Here is a 21,188-nt window from a genome sequence, read left to right as displayed (position 1 = left end):
TAATCAAGATTATAAACTTCATATATGTAGACATCTTCATATTGATGTTCTCTCACATCTAGACTGACCGTGTGACCGTGTCTGGGACCAGGACCAGATTTTTTGATAGTCTTATTACCAATTCGACTGATTCTATTACACGGTTTTAACATTAGATAGTAGTCCCATACTGTTCCAGTGAGACTTACTGTCTACTCTTGTCACATTTTCCAAATGAGACCATGATTTCCACTTCTCAATTTAAATTATTTTTATTGCTTTAAATGACTTTAAATCTCATTTGAGCATTACCAAAAAGCGTTACTTTTTAAAAAATTAAAAATAGTCTAAAAAAAACCTTAAAATGTCTAAAAATAGTAACTTTATGCCAAGAATGAGACTAAATGAGACCAAATGGGACCACTTTCTTATTTTTTTCAAGTCATGGTTTCATTTTAAGATCTGATATATAGTCACTTTATCTGTTTTTTTGATAGCCAGTCCCAGCGGGATTCACGCCAAGAAATGTATGGGACCAGACCAAATGGGACCAAACGTGAAATTCATGATCCCGGCGGCCAGTCTACTCACATCTATGTTTAGTTTCACTATGTAATGAGTATAAATATCTTTTAAGTCATCAAATTCTGTGAGAAGTCAGAGTTTTAATAAGAGAATACACTGAAGATTATGATGTCTTACAACTAAAGATTTTATCATTACATAGTGATATAGATCACTGTCTATCATGAGTTTCATATTATATATATTATCAATTACAGTAGATATAAGAATCACATTCATTATCATTTTCTCTTTAAATTATTATTATTCAATCTCTTCAAGCTTCTGTTTACAAATTTGAACAGAAGCTAATCTTTTCCCTGTTTCATCAGAGTATTGTCATAGTTATCTTCTGAATCTTTCTTCAGTGTAATATGATTGATATAAACAGATACTGATTCATTCTTTGAATAAGAAGATACTGATCTTTCTCTTGATTGAGAAGATGCTGATCTTTCTCTTGAGTGTGAAGATACATAGATTAATCAGCAGTTGAAAGTAATGTGTTCTAATCAGTTACAGTTAATGCATACTTTATATTGATATCAATCAGCAACTTTCTTGAAAGTGATTTCAGAAACTCAGAAACCTATTTGAACAGTAGAAACTCTTGCTTGTATATAGACATTTGAATCTATTCAGTTCATAACATCTGCATCATTACTGTTCTTCAGTGTAAGTGTATAAATAACTGAAGTATAATATCTTCTGTCACTGTTCTGTATACTCTTAAGCTTGATAAGACAGTTGTTCAATGTTCAGAGCTAGACTGACCGTGTGACCGTGTCTGAGACCAGGATCAAACTTTACAGTTATTATATTGTCTAAAAGCATTACTTCTGATCATAATTTATGTTCATTATATTGATTTCAAATCACATTATTTCAAATATTAAAGATCTCAGATTTACTTTTCAAATAAAAATCTAGTCTCAGATAAAGAATATATTTAAATTCTTAGTTACATTTTTATTCTGATCTCATTATTGAGAATGATATTAAATAAGATTATGAAATCATTTCTCACTTATATAATATCATAACATAGTACTCATTTATTGAAAATTCAACAGAGAGTATTACTAAATATTATTACTTTTCTCAACATAGATTATAATTTATATAATTTTAATTATGAAAAAAATATAAAATACAAAAAAAAATAAAAAATAAAAAACAAAAATAAAAACAAGAAAAAATCACAATAAAAAAAGAAAAAAAAAGAGAAAGAAAAAAAAAAGAAAAGAAAAAAAAAAACAAAAAATAAAAACAAAAAAAATCAAGATCATAGAGTCATAGTACTTTTAAAATACTCACTCTTCAGAGTCTTTATAATATTTATTATTAACTGTGTATCTCTCACAGTGAGAGTAACACAGCTGTAATAAATCATTATCTTAATATTATCTAATAAATAATCAGTATATATCTGTATAAATGTGAATAATTAGAAAATATACACTTAAAAAGTGTGATCAGAGTGAACTCTGCTGTCACTTGAATAGTATCAAGAGTAGAATACTGAAATTAATGATTCTTCTCATTGATTTCACAGATAAGATATGTGAAGATAATCTTAAGAAATATAAGATTTTCTGACTTCTGATAAAAATGAATCTCACAGAGAGACTCTATTTTCATAATATCAGAGACTGAGTGTTATTAAAAAGTATTACTTTCATACAATGTATATACACTTACTGCAGTGATTCATTCTCTGTATATGTGACTGAGAATTACAGCTTTTTCACACTATACAGCTCTCTCTGAAATACTGCTGTTAATTTATAACTTATACAGTCTTTCAGTTCAGCATGCACTGTGTGTATACAGTTCTGTGTGCTGGGGCTGTGTTGATCATTATAATCTCACATGATACTTGCTTTTCACAGATCATGTTTTATTTGAGAGAGAAGAAGAAGATGTGACTATTATTTCATTAAGAGAGAAATAAATAATTAGTATTATTAAATATAATTTGATTTATCTGTATTTAAAATTTGACTAGTCTATACTCTTCAATTTGAGAGTTTCTAAGAGTGTTTTAATAGTTTTCATATCAGCTTGAACTTAGTGATGAGTTGAAGAAGATAAGAAAAGAGAGAAGAAAGAAATAAGAATAACTTATCTTTATAATATGAAAACAGAGAATCACTGCAATTATTCTTTCTAGTAACAAAGATATGTTTTCTGTGTGATTCAAAGGTTGCTTAAGCCAGCGTACGATTACAGGCGTACGCCGGCTTCTTATATTGTAATCTTGTACACTAAATTAATTAGTGTACACTATGGCCCCTTTACATGTGTATGCTAGTAGTTTGGAAGCGGCCGCGTTATTATCTGATGGTTGTACATTCTTCCGAACCACATCCTCCCCCACCAGATTCAGTCACACCCACGTGACCATGTCATACACCCTAGCTTCATGCGGATTAGCTCGCCACTAGTGTTTTGTGATTATGTGATCTATTCCTGATTCGGCTAGTGTCCCGCGTACATCCTCACAAAGAAACTTCCACTATATTACATCACTCATTCACTAACTTTTCCCATTCTTTAATCATCATCTTCATCATCATCATCATTGAATGTCATCATCTCATTCAAGATTTCTACTCCTTCTTCTGTTCAACTCTTTTCATCTGTCCATCTATTACATTATACATGTTCCTGGCAATGACTTCTCATTCTCACAGCAAGTGTCATCATAGTGTCTATATCAGGCAGTTTGTTAGCAGTAAGTGTAACATGTTGTGAAATATGATCAGAACTTATTTATCTTCTAATGATCACCAGAATGATGTATTATCATGAATGATGACACATCTTCTTCATCTTCTTGTACATTCTTGACTGTTTCTTCTTCTCAGTGAGTTTCTGATCATGTTTTCTGACACAATTTTGCATAGATGCAGATGCTGATATGTTTGTTTTTATTTATGTAGAATCTTCATGCTTTGACAGATCTGCATTCACTGATGATAGTGAACCTGATGTTGCATCCTTGATCAAGAACTTGAAGAATGTGATAATGAAGAAATTATCTGTGTTATGTGTGGCTGAGTCTTCTGTGTTCTCTCTTGCCTCTTCTGTCACTTCTTTCTCTGCTGCTCCTCTCTCTGTCCCTTTCTCTGCCACTTCTCAATCTTCTATACTTGCCCCTGTGTCTGGTTCTCCTGCTCCCGCTACCCCTGTTCCCGCGACCCCTGGTTTTGCCGCCTCTGCTTTCATTACTAGCTCTCCCTGTTTCAAGAAGATGTTGTATAGACTTAATGAACCATGTCTCTCAGCATGTATGCTTCTGCCCTTCTTATCAACTCTCAGAATAATTTATTGTATAAAGACTGTGTATAACATGACTATCTGAAGCTTGATCACAGATGCTGATTATTACATTCATTTTAAATATTCATGATGAGACAATCATCTATTCATCTCAGAGAATCATCTCTCTTCTCAACAGTGTTGAGATTGTAAGTCTTTTTCTTTTTCATCTTTTCTTTCTGACACTGATTTTTCTGTTCTTAGAGAAAATCATTATAAGTTTTACTGTGTATGAAGTCATAGCATTCACAGATATTAAGAAACTTTTTATAACTGTAAAGTTCAACATCATAGAGACATTCACTCTGATGAATTTCTTTGAAATGATTGATCTGTATTGACCTATTCTCTGATATCTGTCATTCAACTTCATAATGCAGGTGAAAGATATCTGTGTTTTTGAGAACAGGAACATGAATGTTGTACTCTTTTACACCCACAGATATGAGGCTTGTACATCTTGTCTGAGATGTTATCATGAGAATGAGCTGTTCACACACTGTATTCTGCTTTCTGCATTCTCTTGTGTCTCTCTCTCTCTTTCTGAGAAGTCTTGTGTGTGTTGTAATTACATGTACAATTCTAAGGCCAGCAGGTGTTTGTTTGATAATTGTTATCTCTGTTTTTACAGTTTCATATGCTAACAATAGTTCTTAGTTACTTCAGTGTCAGAGGTCATTTTAATCAAAGATGATAATACTGCTGAGACTACTCTCTTCTACTCTTAAGCTTCTTTCATTGCTTTCTCTCTCTCTTCCTTCCCTGTGAAGAAGGTTGTGCACACACTGAATTGTAAGTGTTCAGCCCTGAATGACTTTCACTGTCATTTGTTCAGTCCTGCACCTTCTTCTTCTGTTTCTTCTGTCTCTGTTTCTTCTGCTCTGGCTCCTGGTTCTGCAGGTTCTGCGCTCTCCTTCAATTTCTCTATGTATATGTGTACACATTTCTATATTGGCATTCCAGCCAATCTTGTGATAAATGACATTAATGTTGTATACAGAGTGATAGAGGAATTGAAGATATGTACAGCATTGTTGTGAGAGTGACTTGCAGCCCTTGAATCTCTTACAGATCTCAAGTTTTGAGATTTCCTTTGTTTTTGATGTTTTTTGAGTGATGTGATGTTGGAAATAGATTAACATGTAATGTATGAAAATAAATAAGATGTGTATAATAATATTTATCTTTTGCAGCTGACTCTTACAGTTAGTGATTAATTCATTATCTCTTTTCTTTTCTTACACTTTTTCTTTGTCTGCTAGTTACTACTCTTACATAATCTCTATATAATACAGTATTCAGTGACTAGGTTCAGCAGCTTCTATCTTTTGTGATTCTGTCTCATGTATTATACTGTCTCTCTTTGCCTGCTTAGATCACTACAGTGAACAGTTTATTAAAACTAACCTCATCTGACCTCTGAGCATTCTCAGAAGTTGAGATGACCTGGTCTCACATGTCTGCAGATATTTCAGATAGTTTGTCCTCTGTGATCTCTGTGATTGAACTAGTGTAAACAGTTGAATTCAACTCTGAATTTCTTTTTCTTCTGCAATCTGACTCATGTGCAAGTCTGTCACTTTGAGACTGCTCTTTACTGTGTTGTGTTCACTGTCTGCAGTGTGTTATTGTATGACTGGCTACAGTTTCATCACTTATTGAAGTGTGATGTTTATCTGATTTCTTCATTTCTTCTCATTCTTTTCTTATAATCATGAAAAGATCAGAATAAGTGAGATTATCTGATTTGTAAGTATCTATGATTTCTCTTACTTTGTAAGACTTTTCAATTGTAAGTCTCTTCTTTTTCAATACTGATGATAGTGCTATAAATAATCATAATTCACTCAGGTCTTATATCTTTGCTTTTATAAGTTGTGAATCATTGATTAAGTTGCATAAGATCTGTCTCTCTGGTTCTTTCAATGTGTACATTTCCAGAGAATGTGATTTGAGTATTTTATATGACTCAAACCATCTAGGTTGAAACTTCTCAGAATTCTCATTGTGTATGAGAACTTATGTTCTCATCTTGAGACTCAATTCCTTAATAAGTGAGTCTTGTATTCTTTTTGATTGAATTGCTTGATTCAGGAGTAACTTGTTAGCTTTTGTGTGTGTGTGACTGATCTCTTTCAATCTTGATTCTGTGTCTGTAACTGTTATATCTGTGACTGCTGTGTCTGTAACTGCTGTTTTCTTCTCCACCTTTTTCAAAGCATTCTTCAGGATGCGCGGATGCAATTTATACAACAGGTAGAATGATGAACACTTGATGACTGCATGCTGCCGGATTTGTGTGACTAATAGCACCTGTCTGAGATATTCATTCCATAATCTTGTAGGCTTGCTCACTAGATATTTCATCAGCATGTTGCTCAAGATTCCATTCAAGTGTTTCATCTTCTCATTCATCTGTGAGTGATATGATATTGTTCTACAATGTCTTGTCTGTAACTGACTCATGAAATGCCTCACTGCTTCTTCTACAAGGTTTGCATCATTATCAGTTAGAATCTCGCATGGCATTTCATAGTTGATATAGATCTCATTATGTAGAAACTTCATCATCATCTTCTCTGTCACCTCTGGAACTGCTTTCATGACTGGCCAGTCAGTAGTGTAGTCAATAGCAGTGATTATTCATTGATTTTCATTTGATATTTGTGATAATATGTCTATGAGGTTCATTCTCTATCATTTGAATGATTGTATTATACACTTCATCTGATGTTGTGCTTTCTCATGTTCTAACTCTTTCTTAGATTCTTTTGTGACCTAGTAATTCAGGCACTTGTGAGTGTACATCTGAATGTTCTTGACTATGCTTGACCAGTACACTCTTGGTTTGAGTACACTCATGAGTTCAGGGCTTTCTAAGTGACTGAATTCCTTGTGCATGTGAGTCACTAAGTCATGTTGAAATGAAGATTCTAGATAGAGAGCTTCTGCATATTCTAGATTGCAGTAAAGCATAACATTGTTTTTCAATTTCCTCAGCTTGAAGTTCAGAAGCATCTCTTCTACTACTTTCACAAGATGCTTGTCATCTGATATCTTGTCATTCTTCAAGTAAGAGATCATGGTGTTCACTCATTCTGATTCCTTGCATTCTCTCAGTGTGTTTAATGTGAACATCTCTTGTACCTGGTTTGCAGGATTCTCATTCATGAAATCAGGTCTATGACTGATTGTGTTCAGCATCACTGCATTCAATTCTTTTCAGTATTTGATATGAAGATTATACACTTGAAACTTCAAGATTCAACATGCTAAGTATTTGAAAGGTTTTATTATTAATTGTAGATAGACAAGACTTTTATAATTCATGATCATCATTGTTATATGTCTGTTGTTAATATATCTATCTCATAATATCAGTGCATGCTTGATTGCTAGTAATTCCTTTTCATACACTGAGTAATTAAGCTCAGTGCCTGATAGTTTTCTACTATTATACATCATCAGATGCAGCTTGCTGTTCTTGTCTATCTATAGAAGAGTGCCTCTGATAGCTCATTCAGATGCATCTGTCTTGATGTAGAAAGGTTTATCATAATCTGATTGAATAAGCACTGAGAATGTTGTTATATATTCTCTCAGTGTGAGAAAAGCCTCTTCATATGTAGTATTTCAGATAATTGAATAAAACTTCTTCTTTTGCAGATTTGCATCTATTTCTCTTAAGAGATCTGAGAGTGATGCAGATATTCATGCAAAATCCTTGATGAATCTGTGATAGTATGAGATTAACTCAAGAAACTGTTGTATATGGTGTACATTTCTTAGCTGCAGTCAATTTGCTATGACATTCAATTTCTTCAGAATGAGGTATATACAGTCATCACTTACTATATATTCTACAAACTTCAACTCTTCTGTTTCAAACACATACTTGATTGATTTAATATAGAGCTTATGCTCTGTCAGAGTTGTAAGCACTTCATTGAAATGCTTCAGATGTTCATTATATGAGTTTGAAAAGACTAGAATATTATCAAGATATATAAGATATGAGGTTTCATTCTGTTTATGAAGAATTGTATTTATCATTATTTGAAAGATGATGAATGCATTTATCAGACTGAATAACATTGTCAGAAATTCAAACTTCTTTCATTGTGTATTAAATGCAGTTCATGAGACTGATAGTTCATCTATACAGATCTGTCAGTATTCTGAGAGAAGATCAATCTTCAATAGATATCAGATGTTTCTGACTGTATTCAACTGTTGTTGAATCTGTGACAGTGAATATTCATTCTTGATTGTAAGCTTGTTAAGTGCTTGATAATTAATACACATCTGTCACTCCTCACCTGCCTTTTTCACAAATAGAACTGGAAAGCCTCACATGCTTGATAAGAATTGTATGAGACCATGTTCTAGAAGGTCTGTGATCTGATACTTCTGTTCTTCAAGATGTGTTTGTGACAGAGAGTATGCATTCTGATTGACTGATTTTATGTCCTCTGTGTCAATCTCATGTACAAATCCTTGTTCTGGTGATAATTTCAGTGAAAGATCTGTTTGAAAGATCTTCTCATGCTTCTTCAGAAGCTTCTTCATACACTTGTCCTTTCATATATTCTTTATCTTGGTTTTCTTCACTTCTGAGTTCTATATGACATACAGAATGCTTTCAGATGAGGTCTTGTGAATTGTTCTCTTTGCTTGTTAATATGTAAGTAGATTTAACTCTTCTATATCAGAGACATGAAATGTCCTTCTTATATCAGTTGATAGAATTGTATGAATCATTTTCTTTCTATCAGTCAACTGCATATGACATGTACATCATTGAATCTGTGAATTGAACCTTTGAAATCAATTGAGTCTGAGAATAAGGTCATATTTCATGTTCTGCAGCTCTCACACTTAAATATAGCAAGATCATTCTCTGAAGTGCAAGGGAACTCTTACTTTTACAGATGATATCAGATATCAGTTATCAGATAATTATATACATTGAGAATTCTTCACTCAGCAGACCTCTTTCAATCTTCAGATCATATGATCATCAATATATTGTATAGAAGCTTCTATGTCTGCTAACACTTTTGCAGCCATCTCTCAATTCTTACTCAAGTGCTCTCTATACATTAACATTTCAGGTCTCAAGGCATTGAGATGAGTGTTCACTTCATCATTCTTATCTGCACCTTATTCAGAAGCCTGCTTCTTCTTTGTATTCACAGGATTCAGAGAGTCATCTAATGCAGGCATCTCTTTCACTTTGAAGACTTTTCATAGAATATCAGCAAGTGTCTCTAAGCTCACTGATTCTGCTAGTTTTTTGACTCTCTTACTTCTCTTGACTGTGCACACTGAGTGCAATCTTTTGCATCATGATTTTAGCATCTGCAGTTGAAGCAAGCTTGATGCTTATGATATCAAGATTTTCACTCAGAGAATCTCTTTTTCAGGGAATTCAGTACTTTAGTGATGACATTCAGATCTAGATTCATCATGTTCAGATGTGTGACTTATGTCATAGAAGTCTGATTATCTGTTCTTCACTGAGATATACTCAATTGCAGTATTTTCTATCATAATTGACTTGTTTATTCCCATATGATGAGAATGTTGTATGCTTCTTTCATCATATCTGGCTGTGAGGTTAAGCATTTTCATTCTGCTCTCAACTTGAGTGTAAGATCATGAATGAAGATCTGTAAACAGAAAGATGTTGAAAGCTCTTCATTTAACACAAGATAGTGTAAGCTGAAGTGTGTGAAGTATAATGTAAGATTACTCACTTATCTACACTCAGTGAAGTGTTTATAACACTTATCTTACATGTTCACTTTCTCAAAGTTGTGCAAGATTCACTTGAAAAACTTATTTCATATTCATAGAAATGAATATCACTTCAGATCTGTAAGATTCATCTTTTCATCAGTTATTTATAATGACTTCACTTTTTCATGTAGAAATACAGCAGATCTTAAGACTTGTTAGAATTTCATTAACTGTCTATCTGTGAGTTCACATTCAATCTGATAATATGATCACATCTGACTTAGCCAGCTGATTGCAGCATCATTTTTTCAGTCATCATTGAAGCTTAATGACTTCAGCAGATCTCCTGACTTGATATATTTCATGCTCAGATTCTCATCCCGCACAGCAGTCTCTGATGATGTGTACACTTCTGAAGAGATTGTGAACAATTGTGATGAGATCTTCAGGTTTAATGTAGTTGTCTATCTATGTAAATGTTCAATCTCCTGCTGCAGGCCTAAGATCTGATTTTCTCTATTCTTATTAATGATGATGATTGTGTTGATAAAGCTCTTCATAGTAAATGCTTGATCTGCAGTGAATGTCAATTGTTGTTTGGCCTCTGTCTTGGCCTGCCACTGCATATACAAGGTCTCAATCTCATTTAGAATCCTCATACATGTACAGAGCTTCAATTCCAGTTCAGCTGTCTCAGCTGCTTTTCTTACTGCTTTAAGTAATCCCTCTGAGAGGTTCTGCATATCTTCCAATTCAGGTAGCAGAGAAGGGTGTTATTCATATCAGCTAGAAGAGGTATTCATTTTAGTGGTTTCTCATTGATTGTACAATGTCTATTGTTATCACTGTATTGTTATATCACTATATCATTATATCACTATATCACTCTGTTATCATCATATGACTCTGGTGGTGGCCACTCTCTCTTTTATCTCTTTGGGTGAAGAGCGGTCTTCTTTGAATCTGATTCACCACTCTCATCCCTTTTCTCACACCTCATCTGTTCACATACATGGCATTTGCCTGGGCATGAAGTTTTCCCTCAACAAGCAAAGCAGCATCAATTGAATGCTCTTTCACTCATCACTCTTTGTATGCTATCTTTTGAGGCATTCTAGGACCACACTGGCATGATAACTACAAATTGCTTCATAGACAGAATTATCACACCCTGGAGAAGCCTGCGCTTCTCACCAGTTTTTAGACATGCTATCAGATGTGATTCAAAGGTTGCTTAAGCCAGTGTACAATTACAGGCATACACCGGCTTCTTATATTGTAATCTCATACACTAAATTAATTAGCGTACGCTATGGCCCCTTTACACGCGTACGCTAGTAGTTCGGAAGCGGCCGCGTTATTATCCGACGGTCGTACGTTCTTCCGAACCACATCTGCATGTATCTCTGATATAGATTATATGATAAATGTATACAAAGAATATCAATAGTGCATGTATTGAATGAAGATAATATTACTATATAATACTGTAGCTGTTTCTGTACATCTCTGAAAGCTGTTAATAGTTTCTTTATCTCTTTATATTTGATAAGTTAATAATATATTCTGATGCACTTTCTCTTTCATCATCATTATTATTATTATTATTATTATTATTATTATTATTATTATTATTATTATTATCATTATTATTATCATCATTATCATCATTATTATCATATTATTACCTGTCTTTATCTCTCTCTTAACACTTATTAAAATCAATCATGTCATTTCTCTTCAAATATTCTGCAGTTCTGCAGATCATCAAGGCGCGTGAGTACTGTTACAGATTGAAGAAAGAGAAGAAGAGAGCATTCAAGTGTAAGAAGACAGATCACAAGACATGTTATAATGCCTTGAAGAGACTCTGTAAAAGAGTAGAATGATAATGATTTTAAGTAACACTTTTAATAGATTTAGACTGAACTAAGTATAGAAATAATGTGAATAGCACTGTCTGTGAGAGATTAGAAAAGAAGATAGTGAAGAGTTTTATACAGTAGTGATAAGATTAGAAGAAGTTCTGAGAATAATTTGAGATCAAGATAAAGAGAGAGAGAGAGAAGAAGAGTGTTACTATAAATAAGTAATGATAGAAGAAGATTAAGAAGATATTGAAGTAGAAGATAAAGAAGTCAAAACTAGTAAGTTTTTTATTAAGAGAAAATGATTTTTAATAACACTTCTGTTCTCTAATTGATTAGCAGAAGCTGACAGAGAAGAAGGAAATTAAGACCTTATTCAGATCTTGAATGCACTTCATAATTCAGAACATTGAGAAGACAGCTCTACTCTCTAAGCATATTAATCTGCTTACTGCTGAGATGAAACCTGATACAGCAGATCAGAAAATGCAGGATTTTGAGATACAGATTGATCTGACTAAGAGAGAGCAGTGAGAACTCTTCTCTGAGAAGGCAGAAGAGAAAGATTTTAAAATGATTATCATCTCAGATAAGAAGAAGAAGAAGAAGAATAAGAATAAGAAGTAAATTATAAAGAATAGTGAGAAGAATGTGAAAGAGAAGAAAGATAATAAGTAGAAAAAGTTTTTTTCTTTTTATATTAGTTAGTTATAAGTTCATAACTATTAGTTAATAATTGAAATTAATTTTAAGTTTTCAAAAATTATTGTACAAGTTGTAATGAATTATCAATATCAGAAATAATATATATATATATATTCAACTATTATGTCATGTCACTATAATGTATAAGTATCAATATTTTTTCAATATTGATATTCACAATATTAATATATTTTTAATGATATTATCTGATAATACAATTTAATAACACTCTCTTTCATAATATTAATATATTTCAAGAAATATGACAGAGATTAATCAAGATTGTTTATTTACTTTTATACATCAATGATATTCAATCTGAGTTAGTACTAAAATTATAACTAAGCTAAGAAAGAAGATTATTTTCTCTTATATTAATTCTTCTTATACATATCAGTGATTAGTTATTAAAAATAAATTATTATCTTTCTTAAATTATTATTATATCTTCTGAATTCACTTCTTTCACTTCTTTTACTTCTATTGAAGATTTATAAACTCTTCAAGAAATCACTGTGAATTACAAAGTCTATATTATTTATAATTCAACACAGAATGCTCTTTTTCAATCATGATAAATAATTACTTTATTCTTCATATCTGATTTCAGGTCATGAAATTTATAAAAAACTCAACATAAATACTGAGATGAACTATGAAATAATTATTAATAGATTGTATTATAGATTACTGAAGAGTCATCTCTCTGCTACAATCACTGTAACTTTATTCAGAAACATTCATTATAAACTGATTATAGCTCTGAAGAAATTTTCTCACATCTGAAGTTATCAGAATACAGATAATAAAAGAAAAATAATCAGAAAATTACTAATAAGCTGATAAGTTACTCTATTAGATAATAATTTTTAATAATACTAACTTTCTAATTTGAAGAAAATTATGTGAAAATAATCATATATTAGTACTCTGATTTCATAACTCTCATCTGATAACTTCTGTGAATAATTACTTTATATATATATATCTCTGAATCTTTCTCTTCAATTAATTGAAAACTCTGAATTCTGAATACTTCTTTAAATACTTAATTTAAATCTTCATATTTCACATCAATTCTGTCTTCAGTTCAATCTTGAGATATACTATAAAGTCAATATATAATATCTAGAATCAGAGTTGAAGAATTATCAAAAAGTGTCTCTCACAGTTAGACTGACTGTGTGACCGTGTCTGAGACCAGGACCAGATTTTTTGATAGTCTCATTACCAATTTGACTGATCCCATTACACGGTTTTAACATTAGATAGTAGTTTCATACTGTCTCAGTGAAACTTACTGTCTACTCTTGTCACATTTTTCAAATTAGACCATGATTTTCACTTCTCAATTTAAATTATTTTTATTGCTTTAAATGACTTTAAATCTCATTTGAGCATTATCAAAAAGCATTACTTTTTAAAAAATTAAAAATAGTCTAAAAAAAACCTTAAAATGTCTAAAAATAGTAACTTTATACCAAGAATGGGACTAAATGAGATCAAATAAGATCACTTTCTCATTTTTTTCAAGTCATGGTTTCATTTTAAGATCTGATATATAGTCACTTTATCTGTTTTTTTGATAGCCAGTCTCAGTGTGATTCAAAGGTTGCTTAAGCCAGCGTACAATTACAGGCGTACGCCGGCTTCTTATATATTGAATCTCATACACTAAATTAATTAGTGGCCGCTAGAGCCCTCTTTACATTCATATGCTAGTAGTTCGGAAGTGGCTGTGTTATTATCTGACAGTCATACATTCTTCCAAACTACATTCTCCCTCACCAGATTCAGTCACACTCATGTAATCATGTCATACACCCTAGCTTCATGCGGATTAGCTTGTCACTAGTGTCTCACAATCATGTAATCTATCTCTAATTCAGCTAGCATTTCATATACACTCTCACAAAGAAACTTTCACTATATTATATCACTTATTCACTAACTTTTCTCATTTTTCAATCATCATCTTCATCATCATCATTATTAAACATTATCATCTCATTCAAGATTTCTATCTCTTCTTCTGTTCAACTCTTTTCATCTGTTCATCTATTACATTGTACATGTTTCTGGCAATGACTCTCTGTTCTCATAACAAGTATTCTTGTAGTGCTCATATCAGACAGTTTATTAGCAGTAAGTGTAATATGTTGTGAAATATGATCAGAACTTGTTTATTCTCTAATGATTGTCAGAACATATTATCATGAATAACACATCTTCTTCACCTTCTCATACACCCTCTTCACCTTCTTATATGCTCTCAACTGTTTCTCTTCTCAGTGAGTTTCTGATTGTGTTTTCTAGCATAATTTTGTATAAATGCAGATACTGATATGTTGTTTTTATTCATATAGAATCTTCACATGTTGACAGCTCTGTATTCACTGATGATAGTGAACTCAATATTAAATCATTGATTGAGAATCTGAAGAATATAATAATGAAGAAATTATCTGTGTCATGTGTGACTGAGTCTTCTATGTCTTCTTCTGTCTTCTTTGTTTCTTTCTCCGCCACTCTCTCTCAATCTTCTACATCTATCTCTGTGTCTAGTTCTCCCGCTTCTGCTATCTCTATTCTCACAATTCTCACTTCTGTCACTTCTGGTTTTACTATCTCTGCTTTCATTATCAGCTCTCTCTGTTTTAAGAAGATGTTGTATAGACTTGATAAATCATGTTTCTCAGTATATACACTCTCACTCTTCTTACTGATCTCTAGAATAATTTATTGTATAAAGACAATGTACAACACAACTATCTGAAGCTCAGTCACAGACACTGATTATTATGTTTATTTTAAATATTTATAATAAAACAATCATTCATTTATATCAGAGAATCACTTTCTCTCTCAACAGTGTCAAGATTATAAGTCTTTTTCTTTTTCATCTTTTCTTTCTAATACTGATTTTTCTGTTTTTAGAGAAAATTGTTATGAATTTTACTGTGTATGAAGTTATGATATTCACAGATATCAAGAAGCTTTTCATAACTATAAAGTTTAATATTGTGAGAACATTCACTCTGATGAATTTCTTCAGAATAATAGATCTGTATCAGTCTATTCTCTAATATCTGTTATCTGACTTCATAGTGCAGATAAAAGATATCTGTGTTTTCAGAAACAGAAATATGAATGTTATACTCTTTTACATCTGTGAGTGTGAGACTTGTACACCTTGTCTGAGATGTTATTGTGAAAATGAGCTGTTCACATGCTGTGTTCTACTTCCTGCATTTCTCTGTGTCTCTCTCTCTCTTTCTGAGAAGTCTTGTGCATGTTGTAATTATACATACAACTCTAAGATCAGTGAGTGTTTATTCAGTAACTGTTCTTATCTCTGATTTTGCAATTTTATATACTAATAATAGTTTTTAGTTACTCTGACATCAGAGGTCATTTTAATCAAAGATGATAATACTGCTGAGACTACTCTCTTTCACTTTTAAACTTCTCTCATTGCTTTCTCTTCCTCTTCTATGAGAAAGATTGTGCATATATCAGAATGTAAGTATTCAGCTCTGAGTGACTTCTGTCATTGTTTATTCAGTTCTGTGTCTTCTTCTTCTTCTGTTTCTTCTGCCTCTATTCTCTCTGCTCTGACTTCTGATTCTGTGAGTTCTGTGCTCTTCTTCAATTTCTCTACATGTACACATGCGCATTTCTATATTAATATTTCAGTCAATCTTGTGATAAATGACATTAATGTTGTATACAGAGCAGTAGAGAAATCAGAGATATGTATAGTATTATTACAAGAGCAGCTTGCAGCCCTTGAATCTCTTGCAGATCTTGAGTTTTGAGATTTTCTTTGTTTTTAATGTTTTTCAGATGATATGATGTTGAAAATAGATTAAACATGTAATGTATGAAAATGAATGAGATGTGTATAATAACATTTGTCTTTTTACAGCTAACTCTTACAGTTGATAATCAATTCATTATCTCTTTTCTTTTCTTATACTTTTCCTTTATCTGCTAGTCACTACTCTTATATAACCTCTATATAATACAGTGTTCAGTGACTAGATTCAGCAGCTTTCATCTTTGTAATTCTGTCTTATGTATTATACTGTCTCTCTTCACCTGCTCAGATCACTACAGTAAACAGTTCATTAAAACTAATCTCATCTGATCTCTGAGCATTCTCAGAGATTGAGATGACTTAGTCTCACATGTCTGTGAATATTTCAGATAGTTCATTCTCTGTGATCTCTGCAATTGAACTGATGTAAATAGTTAAATTCAACTCTGAATTCCTTTTTCTTCTGTGATCTGACTCACATGTAAGTCTGCTGCTTTGAGACTGCTCTTTATCATGTTATATCTGCTATCTGCAGTGTGTTATCATATAATCAGCTACAGTCTCATCACTTATTGAAGTATGATATTTATCTGATTTCTTCATTTCTTTTCATTCTTTTCTTATAATTGTGAAAAGATCAGAATAAGTGAGATCATCTGATTTATAAGTGTCTATGATTTCTCTTACTTTGTAAGACTTTTCAATTGTAAGTCTCTTCTTTTTCAATACTGATAATAGTGCTGCAGATGATTATAATCTACTTAGATCTTACATCTTTACTTTTATAAGTTATGAATTATTGATTAAGTTGTATAAGATCTGTTCCTCTGATTCTTTCAATGTGTATATTCTCAGAGAATGTGATTTGAGTATTTTATATAACTTAAATCATCTAGATTGAAACTTCTCAGAACTCTCATTATGTATGAGAACTTACATTTTCATCTTGAGACTTGATTTCTTAACAAGTGAGTCTTGTATTCTTTTCAATTGAATTGCTCAGTTCAGGAGTAACTTATTAGCTTTTGCACATGCATGACTGATCTCTTTCAATCTTGATTCCATGTCTGCAACTGTTGTGTCCGCAACTGCTACTGCTGCATTTATAACTGCTGTTTCTGCTGCATCTGCAACTGCTGTTCCTGCTGTTTTCACAACTGCTTCCTCTCTGATCTTTTCCAAAGCATTCTCTGAGATGCACGGATGCAATTCATACAACAGATAGAATGGTGAACACTTGAAGACTGCATGCTGTTAAATTCACATGGCCAGTAGCATCTGTCTGAGATATTCATCTCATAGTCTCATAGGCTTGCTCACTAGATATTTTATCAGCATGTTACTTAAGATTTCATTCAAGTGTTTCATCTTTCTGTTCATTCATGAGTGATATAATGTTATTCTACAATGTCTTATCTGTAACTGGCTTATGAAATGTCTCATCACTTCTTCTACAAGATTCACAATGTTATCAGTTAGAATCTCACACAGCATTTCATAGTTGATATAGATCTCATTATATAGAAACTTTATCATCATCTTCTCTATTATCTCTGAAACTGCTTTCATGACTGGTCAGTCAGTAGTGTAATCAATAGCAGTGATTATTCATTGATTTTCATTTGATATTCACAGTAATATATCTATGAGATTCATCTCTCATCATTTGAACAGTTATATTATACACTCTATCTGATGTTGCACTTTCTTGCATTTTAATCCTTTCTTAGATTCTTTCACAATCTGACAATTCAGACACTTATGAGTGTATGTCTGAATATTCTCAGTCATACTTGACTAGTATACTCTTGATTCAAGTGTGCTCATGAGTTCAGAGCTTTCTAAGTGACTGAATTCCTTGTATATACAAGTTATCAAGTCACATCTAAATGAAGATTCTAGATAGAGAGCTTCTGTGTATTCTAGATCATGGTAAAGCATAACATCATTTTTCAATTTTCTCAGCTTGAAGTTCAGAAGCATCTCTTCTACTACTTTCATAAGACACTTGTTATTCAATATCTTGTCATTCTCTAAGTAAGAGATCATGATGTTCACTCATTCTGATTTCTTGCATTCTCTCAGCACATTTAACACAAATATTTCTTATGCCTGATTCACAGAACTCTTATTCATGAAATCAGATCTGTGACTGATTATATCAGATATCACTGCATTCAATCTCTTTCAGTATTTGATATGAAGATTGTACACTTAAAACTCTGAGATTCAATATACTAAGTGTTTGAAAGATTTTATTGTTAATTATAGATAGATAAGGCTTTCATGATCTGTGATCACTGTTGTCATATACCTGTTGTTAATATATCTATCTCACAATGTCAGTGTGTACTTGATTACTAGCAATTTCTTTTCATGCACTGGATAATTGAGCTCAGCATCTGATAGTTTTCTACTATTATATATTATCAGATGCAGCTTGTCATTCTTACTCATCTGTAGAAGAGTGTCTCTGATAGCTCATTCAGATGTGTCTATCTCAATATAGAAAGATTTATCACAATCTGATTGAATAAGCACTGAGAATGTTATTATATATTTTCTCAGTGTGAGAAAAGCCTCTTCACACACAGTATTTCAGATAATTGAATGAAACTTCTTCTTTTACAGATTTGCATCTGTTTCTCTCAAGAGATCTGAGAGTGATACAGATATTCATGCAAAATCCTTGATGAATCTACAGTAGTATGAGATCAACTTAAGAAACTGTTGTATATGATGTACATTTCTCAGCTGTGATTAATTTACTATGATATTCAATTTCTTCAGAATGAGATGTATACAGTCATCACTCACTACATATTCTACAAACTTCAACTCTTTCATTTCAAACACACACTTGATTGATTTAATGTAGAGCTTATACTCTGTCAGAGTTATAAGCACTTCATTGAGATACTTCAGATGTTTATTGTATAAGTTTGAAAAGACTAGAATGTTATCAAGATATACAGAACATGAGGTTTTATTCTGTTTATAAAGAATCATATTCATCATCATTTGAAAGATAACAGATGCATTTATCAGACTGAATGATATTATCAGAAATTTGAACTTCTCTCATTGTGTATTAAATGCAGTTTGCAGAACTGACAGTTTATCTACACAGATCTGTCAGTATTCTGAGAGAAGATTAATCTTTGATAGATATCAGATGTTTCTGACTGTATTCAACTGTTATTAAATTCATGACAGTGAATATCTATTCTTGATTATAAGCTTGTTAAGTGCTTGATAATTGATATATATTCATCACTTCTCATCTGTCTTTTTCATGAATAGGACTGAAAAGTCTCACACACTTGATGAGAGTTGTATGAGATCACATTCTAGAAGGTCAGTGATCTGATGCTTCTGTTCTTTGAGATGTGTTTGTGACAGAGAGTATATATTCTGATTGACTGATTTTATGTTCTCTGTGTCAATCTCATGTATGAATCCTTGTTTCAGCAGTAATTTCAGTGAAAGATCTGTTCAAAAGACCTTCTTATACTTCTTCAGAAGCTTCTTCATACACTTGTTCTCTCATATATTCTTTATCTTGATTTTCTTCACTTCTGAGTTCTGTATTATATACAGAATACTTTTAAATGAGATCTTGTGAATCATTCTCTTTACTTATTAATATATAAGCAGATTTAACTCTTCTATATCAGAGATGTGAAATGTTCTTCTTATATTAGTTAATAGAATTATATGAACTGTTTTCTTTCTATCAGTCAACTGTATATGACATGTATATTATTGAATCTGTGAATTGAATCTTTGAAATCAATTAAGTTCAAGAATAAGATTGTATTTCATATTCTATAGCTCTCATACTTAAATATAGTAAGATCATTCTCTGAAGTACAAGAGAACTCTTACTCTTACAGATGATATCAAATATTAATTATCAGATAATCTTATACATCAAAGATTCTTCACTTAGTGAACTTCTTTCAATCTTCAGATTATATAATTATTAATATATTGTATAGAAGCTTCTATATCTGCTAATACTTTTGCAGCTATCTCTCAATTCTTACTCAAGTGCTCTCTATACATTAATATTTCAGGTCTCAAGACATTGAGATGAGTATTCACTTCATTCTTATCTGTATTTTATTCAGAAGCCTGCTTCTTCTTTGCATTCACAGAATTCAGAGAATTATTTAACACAGACATCTCTTTCACTTTGAAGACTTTTCATAGAATATCAGTGAGTGTCTCTGAGCTCATTGATTCTGCTAGTTTTTTAACTCTCTTACTTCTCTTAACTGTGCATGCTGAGTGTAATCTTTTATATCATGATTTTAATATTCACAGTTGAAGTAAGCTTGATACTCATAATATCAAGATTTTCACTCAGGGAATTTCTTTTTCAGGGAATTTAATACTTTAGTGATGATATTCAGATTTAGATTCATTATATTCAGATGTGTGACTTATATTATAGAAGTCTGATTATCTGTTCTTCACTGAGATATACTCAATTGCAGTATTTTCTGTTATAATTAACTTACTTATTTCTGTACAATGAGAATATTATATACTTTCTTCACTGTGTCTAGCTATGAGGTTAAGCATTTTCATTTCACTCTTAACTTAAGTATAAGATTATGAATGAAGATCTGTAAATAGAAAGATGTTAAAAGCTCTTCATTTAATGTGAGATAGTATAAGCTGAAGTGTATAAAGTATAATATAAGATTATTCACTTATCTACACTCAGTGAAGTGTTTGTAATACTTATCTTATATATTCACTTTCTCAAAGTTGTACAAGATTTATTTGAAAAACTCATTTCATATTTATAAGAATGAATATTACTTCAGATCTGTAAGATTCATCTTTTTATCAGTTATTTATAATAACTTCACTTTTTTATGTAGAAATGCAGCAGATCTTAAGACTTGTTAAAATTCTGTTAACTATCTGTCTGTAAGTTCATATTCAATCTGATAATATGATTATATCTGACTTAGTTAGCTGATTACAGTATTATTTTTTTAGTTATTATTGAAGCTTAATGACTTCAGCAGATCTCTCAGCTTGATATATTTTATACTCAGATTCTCATTCTGCACAGTGATCTTTTATAATGTGTATACTTCTGAAGAGATTATGAATAATTATGATGAGATTTTCAGATTCAGTGTAGTCATCTATCTATGTAAATATTT

The 21,188-nt window shown here is 31.7% G+C and overlaps 1 protein-coding gene across 1 annotated transcript; it reads right to left on the bottom strand.

Moving 5' to 3' along the window:
* Nucleotides 1-10,073: 10,073 nt before the first annotated feature.
* BDCG_16126 (uncharacterized protein) lies at nt 10,074-10,352 on the bottom strand (the record flags this gene model as incomplete). Its single annotated transcript, XM_045425388.1, has 1 exon — nt 10,074-10,352. One exon carries the CDS (start codon nt 10,350-10,352, stop codon nt 10,074-10,076), a length of 279 nt encoding a protein of 92 aa, XP_045279149.1.
* Nucleotides 10,353-21,188: the final 10,836 nt, after the last annotated feature.

This window comes from Blastomyces dermatitidis, assembly GCF_000003525.1.
Source record: "Blastomyces dermatitidis ER-3 genomic scaffold supercont1.1, whole genome shotgun sequence".
Classification (NCBI taxonomy): Eukaryota; Fungi; Ascomycota; class Eurotiomycetes; order Onygenales; family Ajellomycetaceae; genus Blastomyces; species Blastomyces dermatitidis.
Note: the sequence above shows the minus strand (reverse complement) of the source record. Positions and strands in the feature narration are given on the sequence as shown.